The sequence below is a fragment of the Lactuca serriola genome, chromosome 7 (genome assembly GCF_051521515.1).
Source record: "Lactuca serriola cultivar US96UC23 chromosome 7, Lser_US96UC23_V15, whole genome shotgun sequence".
Classification (NCBI taxonomy): domain Eukaryota; kingdom Viridiplantae; phylum Streptophyta; class Magnoliopsida; order Asterales; family Asteraceae; genus Lactuca; species Lactuca serriola.
The window spans coordinates 100,537,933-100,548,587 of NC_136414.1; the positions used below are offsets into that span (position 1 = coordinate 100,537,933).

At 31.1% G+C, this 10,655-nt stretch overlaps 1 protein-coding gene across 2 annotated transcripts; it reads left to right on the top strand.

Annotated features, from left to right (window-relative positions):
• Nucleotides 1-3,112: 3,112 nt before the first annotated feature.
• Nucleotides 3,113-9,435, top strand: LOC145064753 (putative methyltransferase PMT26). Of its 2 annotated transcripts, none has more exons than XM_079012128.1 (9): nt 3,113-3,271; nt 4,507-5,395; nt 5,794-5,943; nt 6,033-6,303; nt 7,372-7,482; nt 7,568-7,742; nt 7,836-8,108; nt 8,586-8,780; nt 8,868-9,435. In XM_079012128.1, exons 2-9 carry the CDS (start codon nt 4,544-4,546, stop codon nt 9,094-9,096), a joined length of 2,256 nt encoding a protein of 751 aa, XP_078868254.1. In that variant the 5' UTR covers nt 3,113-3,271; nt 4,507-4,543; the 3' UTR covers nt 9,097-9,435. The 2 variants fall into 2 exon arrangements, with proteins under 2 accessions (XP_078868254.1, XP_078868255.1); XM_079012129.1 differs by lacking the exon at nt 3,113-3,271 and adding an exon at nt 3,490-3,604.
• The last annotated feature ends 1,220 nt before the right edge of the window (nt 9,436-10,655 follow it).

Consider the following 10,655-nt stretch of genomic DNA (forward strand, 5'->3'; position numbering starts at 1 on the left):
CTATAAAATTGCAATCAGTTTTTTAAACCCTACAAAAACCGTTGTCGACGTCGGTATTAGGCCTTGTGTCTTTTCTTTTGGAGCAGATCAATTTGCCGAGAGGAGCAGAGATTATAATACCAATGTCAACAGGTTCTTCAACTTGTTCTACATCTATGTGACATTGGGGGTAATTATGCCATTTACTGTTGTAGTCTACATTCAGATGGAACTTGGATGAGGTTCTGCCTTTGGTGCTTTAGCTGTAGCCATGTCAATATCCAACATAGTATTCTTTGTTGGTAATCCATTATACCGACACCGGTTTCCTGGGGGTAGTGCTCTCACTCTTGTTGCTCAAGTCCTCGTTGCTGATTTCCGGAAATGAAATGCTTCATTTGATAGTAGCGAATATGTTGGACTATATGAGCTTCAGGGGAGAGATCTGCCATCAAAAGCAGCGGCAAGATAGCTCTTACAGATGATTTCAGATAAGGATCTTTTCCCCCTCTAAACATGCACATGATATCCATCCATAACATATATAGGAGGAATCTTGTGTAGATATTTGGACAAAGCAGCTCTTAGACTGAAAGAAGATGGGACAAATATGAGTCTTTGGTACCTTCGTTGACATCAATCACGATAGTAATAGCAGGTAGGTTTTTTCTTACTTTTTTTTTATTTCAGAAATTATGTTTTGTTTTTCTCCCTTTCCCATTATTTCATGAATCTTTCTCATGCTTTCGGTGCAATTTCTGGTGTTGTGAAGGTGTTTGGTGTTTAATACAACATGTTGAAGGTGTTTGACATTATATTTCAAGGTAAAGCTATGTCAATTGGATAATGCACATAAGGTGTTCGATAGAATGCATAAGAGATGTTTCAAGCCAAATTCTCGGTAATTGACTAATTCTCAGTAAGATACCATTGGTGTTTGTTTTTTACTTTTTCTCTCTTGCAATGTATAAAAAACCAAATTGGTGTTGTTTTATAGAAGAAATTAGTCTATTATGATGTGAAAATTGAGTATGAGGTGTGAATGAATTTGTGTGTATTCTGTCAGAATTTTTTTTTTATATAAATCCATTCTTTCAGAATGTTTGTATTCTAGTAGAATGTATGTTATGTATGCAACCAAAATTTATAAAACAAATCTTATCAACACTATTATTATATAATGGACTAGTGTTATTGTTAGATTTTAATAGTTTTTTTTTCTTTTTAGGTTTTGAAGAGTTTGTCATTTATGTGGAAAAGAAAGAAAATATGTAGAACAAGAGTGTCTTATAATAGAATGTATTCCACCCTAATGTATAAAATGAATCTTAGGAATATTTTTCTTTTAGAATGAATTAGTGTTTTTTTGTTGGATTTTGATGTTTTTGTTGCATTTGTGAGAGGAATGGCATGAAGACCTTATAGGAATATATTGAAGAATGAATCAAAGATTGATCATACTCATAGTTTAAGTATGTTGTTGTTTTTTAAGAATTACACTTGTTATTCTTTCAGAATGTTGTTATTATTCAAGAATGTTCTTTTTGTATCACAATCATATAATATAATTATTTGATATATTATTAGTTCAAGAATCGATTTTGTATATTGTTTCATAATATACTTATTCATGTTTTCTTCTTATTATGTATTCTTAAAGGATGTCATAAACTGTTATTCTAACATAATGTCATTATAACAAAATTTCATTCTAATAGAATCGCATTCTGACAGAATAAAATAAGTTATAATCAGTTATGATTATAAATTAAATTAGAACTGAAATTGAATTATTTTTAATATTAAAATCATAATTATCCCTTTAATTTTGAAATTTTCGTTTTTTTAAATATAGTTAATTGTCTAAAATACCCTTTTAATTAAATTTGAATGATTATATGATACATGTTACCCTATTGTAATATCATAGACCCTCAGATCATGACTATTGATTTTATTCATCTATTGGTCTAAAATTGTGCTTATGGGCACACAATAGATGTAAGAAACAAAATAACCTAGCCCTTATCCATATTATCCATGTAAGTCTCTTTTAAAATACAAATTGTCTATTTTATCACTTTATATTTTAGTATATATTTAACATTTTAATTATAATAATAAGTGTTTTTTAAAAGTTTCTTTCACTTATTAATAATAATAAGTGGTTTTCAAATTAATGTGCAATAATTATAAATAATAAAATAAAATTATAAAAATCATGGATATGTCATATTATCCATACAAGTCTCTTTTGAAATGTAAATTGTCTATCTTATCACTTTATTATTTAGTGTATGTCTCACATTTTAATAATATTATTAAATGTTTCTTAAAATTATTCTTTAACTTATTATTAATAATAAGTGGTTTAAAAGTAATGAACAATAATTTTAAATGATAATAACATCAAATTATAAATTACATTTAACTACAAATAAATTGTATTTTAAATGAACATTATTATTGAAATTAGAAATGATCGCATAAGTAAAAAATATAATTAATCAATCATAATAATTGTTAAAAATAAAACTAAATAGATAATTGCATTTAATTCTACGAACGAGGAATGTTGGTTGATATCAATAAATATTATTGTTCAAAATAATTGAGATTATATATATATATATATATATATATATATATATATATATATATATATATATATATATAAATTAGTATAAAAATATTATCTCAAAGTTAATGTCAATAACATAATAATTTTAAACTTATATTTTTCAATATTTTAACAATATATTTTTAACATTTGCTGCGCAATATGTGAGAATTTGCCTATTAAAAAATATATTACAAAGTACATACAAGTCTTTTATACAAGCCAAGAACCAACACCACATTTACTTAAAACCATGAGGATGTGATCCGTCAACTTTCAAAGATTAGATCTAACATGTGAATTCTGTAATTTACTCTAAAAAGTTATAATAATATAATTTATAAATTTATAAATAAAAATAAAAATAAATTACTGTATGTTTTTATATCTAACCCTATAAATAAGGGTAGAGGTTGATATAATTGAGATAAAAAGGTGTTTTGATTGGCATGTAATGAAGAACATTATTTGAGTTACCATGAGTGAATACATACCCACCTACACGTACTGTTGTTGAAGGTGTCATCTCAGAAAATAAATAGATAGCGTGAATCTCACTTCTCCCACGTTCCAATCTCATCTCTCTTGCTGATCCGATTGAACTGGAGTATCGTTCATCACTTAGCAATGATCAACTTCTTCTTCCAGATCCGTTCTTAGCTTCCGATCAAGGTACATGTTACTGTTACCCATCTTCAGATCTATCTATATGCCGGAATCATCCTCCCTTTATAACGCTGCCAAATGGGGCACCCTTCATTCTGATTCACGGCATTTGATTGAGTTTTGTTTCGTTATAATGTCGACCAATTGAATCTTCCCCCCCCCCCCCCCCCCCCCCCCCCCTGTAATTGGCGAAAAGGGCGAATCCTAACCCCACCAGTATTTATTAACGTTTTAGGGCTGGGTGCGATTTAAGTAAAGCAGTCGTAATCATGTTGTAGATTGGATGGGTCATCGTGAATAATCAATAATTGCCATCATAACGCAGCATTATCACTGTTGGTAGGCATTATTGATGTGGATTTTTGTTAAGAATTCAAAACCATCGTTATTCTATTGGATTACTTGTATAAAATTAGCGTGCTCCGCATATTATCTATATCGATGTTTTTTAACAGAACAAATGCTACCCAGAGTTTGTAGAATCATTGGTCATGACATTTAGCTTGAGCTACCATTCTGTTTTACTTTTAATTGTTAGTTATTCATGGAGAGCTTACATAAGACGATTCAATTTAAAAACTTTCACATCCATGGATTGTGATCTTCAACATTGGTGTTGTTGATCTTTTGAGTTTCAGCACTCTTAACTCTTGAAGGATCTAGCAAAATCTGAAGTTTTCACGAAAGTTGTCATAAGATATAAAATGATAACCTTTTGTCTATGGGTTTCTTATTATATGGTTTTCTTCTATTTTCTAATTTTCAGCTAGTTTTGTGGACTGCAAGAGGTCAAAACAGGCCTCGAATAAATAAATCAAAGAAAAAAGTTGAGAGAAATAAAAAAAGAGGATATTAATAATGATTAGACTAACTTGACTTTGTCTTTTTCTTTACATATTACCACCTCCATTCCAAATTAGATCAACATTATCAGTTTTCTGATTGAAAGGGTCATTTTTTAAGTTTGAAATTCATGATATTGATAATGATTTATGCTTGAAAACTTTGACAATAGCACACTAGTGTATGCTAGATCAAGATAAACTTGTTAAATGTTAATATCTTGGCTTCTTAAATGGATTATCTTGATCTCAAAGTTTACAATAAATATCCATTGTTATGATATAAGCATATATGTTATATTGTATATTTAGTGGCTTATCTCATATATTTATTTCCCCTTTTCTTTTTCTTCTCTTAGAGTACTTTAAAAAAAACATTAACAGTGTCTTTAATTGCAGGCTTCACATTGTTAGGACATAATCCAAATCAATAATAATGGCACCAGGAAAACACTCTAAGAATGATGGAAGAAAATCCACAAATAATTACTGCTCCACAGTTACACTGGTGGCTTTTGTGGCCCTATGCTTAGTTGGTGTATGGATGATGACATCATCATCTGTTGTTCCTCTTCAAAATCTAGACACTACACTCAAGAACACTAATGAAGTTAGAACAGTAGTGACTGATGATAGCATTATTAGCAAAGATGAGACTCCAACTCCTGATAACACAACTTCAAAACAGTTTGAGGATAATCCAGGAGATTTACCTGAAGATGCAACAAAAGGTGACAACAGTGGAAATTCACAACATGAGAAAAACAATTCTAAAGAGGATAATACACAAACACAAGTTCAAGAAACAACAATACAGAATGAAGATGAGAAGGAAACCAATTCAGATGAAAAGGATTCAAAGAAAGATGAGGATTCAAAGAAAGATGAGAAACAAGAAATATCTGAAGAGGGTAAGGAAGGGAAAGATGATTCAAGTTCAACCCAAGTTGAGATATTGCCATCTGGGGCTCAATCTGAGCTTTTGAGTGAAACATCTGCTCAAAATGGATCATTTTCAACACAAGCAACCGAGTCAATGAATGAAAAGGAAGGGCATAAGGAGAAAAAGGGGGAGAAAGATTATGGGTATAATTGGAAACTGTGTAATGTTACAGCTGGACCTGATTATATCCCATGTCTTGATAATTTACAAGCAATTAAAGGTCTTAGAACTACTAAGCATTATGAACATAGGGAAAGACATTGTCCTGAAAACCCTCCTACTTGCCTTGTTCCTCTTCCTGAAGGATATCAACGCCCCATAGAGTGGCCCACTAGTAGGGAAAAGGTATATATATAATTCTATTTTCTTAAAACTGTTATATTGTCTCCTTACTTTCAAGCTTATATTGCTAGGTATTGTTGTTAAGAGGGTGTTTGTGATTTCATTTTGAACTTCAAAAGGACTTATTGACTTGTGGTAATGAGAAAAGGAGTTTTTTAAAAGTCATTAAATCAATAAGTTGTTTTTTAAAAAGTGTTTGTCTTAGCTTATGCATGTTTTAACTAAGGGTATTTGTCTTTTACAACACAAAAAGTGTTTATAATCCCATATGCATGTTAACATGCGTCTTTAACTATGCATTACATATGTGAACATGTTATATGTATAATGTATGTATATATAGATGCTTAATAACATATATAGATGACTGAAAATGTAATTTTTTATTTTTAATTTTGCAGATATGGTATCATAATGTACCTCACACAAAACTAGCTGAACTTAAAGGACACCAAAACTGGGTGAAAGTTACAGGTGAATTCCTTACATTCCCAGGTGGTGGGACCCAGTTTAAGCATGGAGCTCTCCATTACATTGATTTCATACAAGAAGTAATGCTTCTAAGTTGTACCATAACATTATAAGTATTTTGTAAAAATTGAGAAAAGATTTATGAATAAATAATTATTTGCTACGACAGATTGTGCCTGATATTGCATGGGGAAAGAGGTCACGTGTGATATTAGATGTTGGATGTGGGGTTGCAAGCTTTGGAGGATTTCTGTTTGATAGAGATGTTTTGACAATGTCTTTTGCTCCAAAAGATGAACATGAAGCTCAGGTTCAATTTGCACTTGAAAGGGGGATTCCTGCTCTTTCAGCTGTTATGGGGACTCAAAGGCTTCCTTTTCCTGCTAGGGTTTTTGATATTGTCCATTGTGCACGTTGCAGAGTTCCTTGGCATATTGAAGGTATTTTCTTCTTCCTTTCTTGGAATCAGGGGAAGGAATGGAATGGTTGATTCCATTGGAATGAAAAGAAAAAGATGTTTGATTTGTGTGGTTGAATTGAATGGAATGGACCATTCTTGAAGGAACATGATCCCTTCCATTTCATTGATTTTAATTTCTTATTAATGCCATTGTGGAATGGAATGAAAAAATATGTAACTGTTTTTTTTTTTATATTTTATGTAATATTTAACGGTTAATCTCATAAAAGACCTTATATTTCGTGGTTTTTCTGGATTAAACCTCATCTTTGTTTTTTTTTTTCATGAAAAAGACCTTATATTTTTTCATTTTTTCCAAAAAAACCCTCAACCTTCTAAATGTTTCCAAATAAATCCTCAACTTTTTTAGTTTTTCCTGAAAAAACCCCCCACATTTTCAACTTTTTTGGAGAAAAATGACTAAAAGGGCCAAATTGGAAAAAATGAAAAAAATGCAAGGTCTTTATCATAAGAAAATAAAGTTGAGGTTTAATCCGAAAAAAAAACACAAAATATAAGGTCTTTTATGGGATTAACCCAATATTAAATGACACTTTTTTTTTGAAAGAAAACTCTTTGTTTTAATTAAATTAAAATTTTGAAAAAAAAAACTCTTTGTTTTAATTAAATTAAAATTTTACGTTCTAAAAATATCCAGAAAATATATCTTAATTATAATCTTTATTTGGAATTGTTAGAATAAGCTTTTATTATATTTAATGTTTTAAGGTGCAATAATTTATATCACTGTAGTTTTCAATGACAAATCTTTACCAAAAACTTTCGTGATTTTAGTTTAATTACGTCTTTAGTTTCTAAAAGCAACTCGACTTTTTTTTTTTCAATTATAATCTCATTTGGATTTCTTATGAGCTCTTGTTATCTTAACTTTTTATTTCTGTAGATAAACAAGTCATTAACAATAAGTCAATAACTAAATAATGTATAGAGTAGAATTAAAAAAACTATAAGTTGTATTATTTACATATAATATAATAAATTCATATGAGTATTCATTCCATTCCTACATTTTTTTAATTATCTTTAGGAGGTAAACTTCTTTTAGAGCTGAATCGTCTACTACGACCTGGTGGCTACTTTGTTTGGTCTGCTACTCCAATCTATCAGAAGCTTCCAGAAGATGTTGGGATTTGGGAAGGTATTTTCCCTTATCTTTTTATCTCTTACTTTTCCTTATAAAAATATCCACTTTTAACTTCTCTTTTTTTTTTTTTTTTTTTCAGCCATGACAAAATTAACAAAGGCAATGTGTTGGGAACTGATAGCTGTTAACAAAGATAAAGTAAATAAAGTGGGAGTTGCTGTTTATCAAAAGCCCATCTCCAATGAATGCTATGAAGGAAGACCACAAAACGACCCTCCACTCTGCAACGAATCCGATGATCCAAATGCTGCATGGTATTTTATTTCTTTATTTTCTTTATTACTTAATTAATAATTACTTTTTAAATATATTAATGAGTAAGAAATGTAACATATAAAAATGTTTAGGAAAGTACCTCTACAAACATGCATGCACAAGGTACCAATAGGTGCAGAAGTGCGTGGGTCCCAGTGGCCAGAAGAATGGCCATCAAGAGTGGAAAAAGCACCTTACTGGTTGCTGACATCACAGACCGGGGTTTACGGGAAGCCTGCACCTGAAGATTTCACTGCAGACTTTGAACACTGGAAACGTGTTGTTAACAAATCGTATATGAATGGATTAGGGATAAATTGGTCAAATGTCAGAAATGTCATGGATATGAGAGCTATATATGGAGGGTAACTAATAAAACCAACCTACTTTTACTTTATTTCTTATCTTTCTAATTCTTATTAGGGTTTAGGTCATTTTTGGTCACTTAACTTTTGGTTTTGTACTCATTTGGTCACTTAACTCTTTTTAAGTTTTAAAAGGTCATCAAACTTTTGCCTTTGTGCTCATTTAGTCACTTAACTTTTAGTTTGGTCACATTTAGTCACTAAACTTTTAAATTTCTTTAAAAGTTTGGTGACTAAATGAGCAAAATTTTAAAAGTTAGGTGACCAAATGAGCACAAATCTAAAAGTTAAGTGACTAAATGTGACCAAACCAAAAGTTAAGTGACTAAATGAGCACAAAGTCAAAAATTTGATGACCTTTTAAAACTTAAAAATAGTTAAGTGACCAAATAAGCACAAAACCAAAAGTTAAGTGACCGAAAATGACCTAAACCCTTTTTATTATTATATTATTATAACATTATAAGTATATTGCAGATTTGCAGCTGCTTTAAGAGAAATGAATATGTGGGTGATGAATGTGGTATCGGTTGATTCTCCAGACACGCTTCCAATAATTTATGAACGCGGGTTATTTGGAATATATCATGATTGGTGTGAATCATTCAGCACTTACCCGAGATCTTATGATCTTCTCCATGCGGATCATCTTTTCTCCAAAATCAAAAAGAAGTAACCAACTAATGATCCTTTTAGTTTACGAAAAGACGTAAATGCCCTTGTCGTACTGATAATTTGGTTTTGAATTGGTGTTTGTAGATGTAACATGATGGCTTTGATTGCGGAGGTGGATAGAATATTGAGACCCGAAGGAAAACTTATAGTTCGTGACACTGTAGAAATCATTGATGAAGTAGAGAATATTCTTCGGTCGATGAATTGGGAAGTGAGGTTAACTTACTCTAAAGACAAAGAAGGATTACTATGTGTGCAAAAGAGTATGTGGAGGCCTGTTGAGGTAGAAACGATTACATATGCCATTGCTTGATTATTTGTTGTTCATTGCTATGTTGGTTTCCCTTGCTTTTTGTACCATAGTGTTTTAGTTGGTTAGTCTGTGTTCTGTTCTGTTCTGCTCTGCTCTGTTCTGTGTCCTGTTCTGTTGTTGGGTATTGGGTACGGGGTTGAATTGTTTAACTTGTGGGTAGGACGTGATGCGACATTTATTGTTTATTTTGAGAATCCGATGTGTTCTTGCTAGTGAAAGAGGGCTTCATATCAGAATTAAACATGGAATTTTTGAGTGTATTTTGTTGTTGGAATTTTGGTTTGTAATTTCCAAATATTTTGCTTTTAATCATAGTTGATATATATATTTTTAATATTATTTGGTTGTTATGTGGTTGTATGTTTTGGCTCGCTTTATATGCGAAGTAAGCAAGTTTAATTTTCTTGATGAACAAATGAAAATGACACTTGTTGGAAAAGTGGACTAAAATTTTCTCAACAATCCATTTGGTAAAAAAATAATAATTGGAAAATACATTTAGTAAAAGAATAGTAATTGGAAAATACGAGCCTAAGGATATATCAACCTAGCAAGTCTTTTGTTAGTCTTCATTTGTATTTAGTGCATCTTGAGGCTTTAAGGGGCTGTTTGTTTTTTGTGTGAAGATCTGCGCAACCACTTTTGTCTGCGCCGCGCAGACAACGTGCAGACATATGCCCTCGAAGAGTGTTTGTTTTTTGGAAGTACGCAGATCAAAAAATGTCTGCGCGAGGTCTTCCTGTTGCAGAATGAGTCACTGTCTTCAAAGGTCTTCAGACCTCATTTTAACCTAAACAAAAAAAAACATGAGCCACAGTGCGGTTTTTTTTTCTTTCTTTTTTTTGCTGAAAATGCATTTTTAATGTTTATGACATGAAATTAAGTTTGAAAATTCAATTCATTTCAACAGCCGCAGACGTTAAAAACAAACAGTCTGTTTATTACAGACTGCAGACATTTAGTCTACCTCTTCTGCCACAGAGGCTTGTAGATGTGGTCCACAGATTGCAGACATTTTGACTTCAAAAAAACAAACAACACCTAAGCCACCAAAGATGTTAGTCTTCATTTGTATTTAGTGCTTTTTAAGACTTTTAAGACTAATACCAAATTATTCTCAAAAAGAGACATTATGAATACAATATCTTCACAACACTTCAAAAGAGATGAAGAGGAGAAGGGAGAAACAAGCTCTCTTTGACAAGAAAAAGGAAGAAGCAACAATAACGTTGCAAGACTGCTCCTTTATATACTTGCACTCATGAGTTGAAGAACATGCTTTCATTAAATGCAAATGATAATTTGTAACATAGCACGTGTAAGAACTAGTCAAAACAAGCAACCAAGCCCATGCCTAACATTTGTGGTCGGTTCTATAAGGGAGAGAGGATGGAGTGTTAAACACCTCATTCCATTAATTAAATAAATAGTGAACTTCTATAGGTCAAAAATGATATACACAACATATTAAATCATATTATATGATTAAATAGCTAGTTATACTCTCCAGTATTATTATTTTCATAAAATAATAATTATCCAATTAAATACAAGAGTTG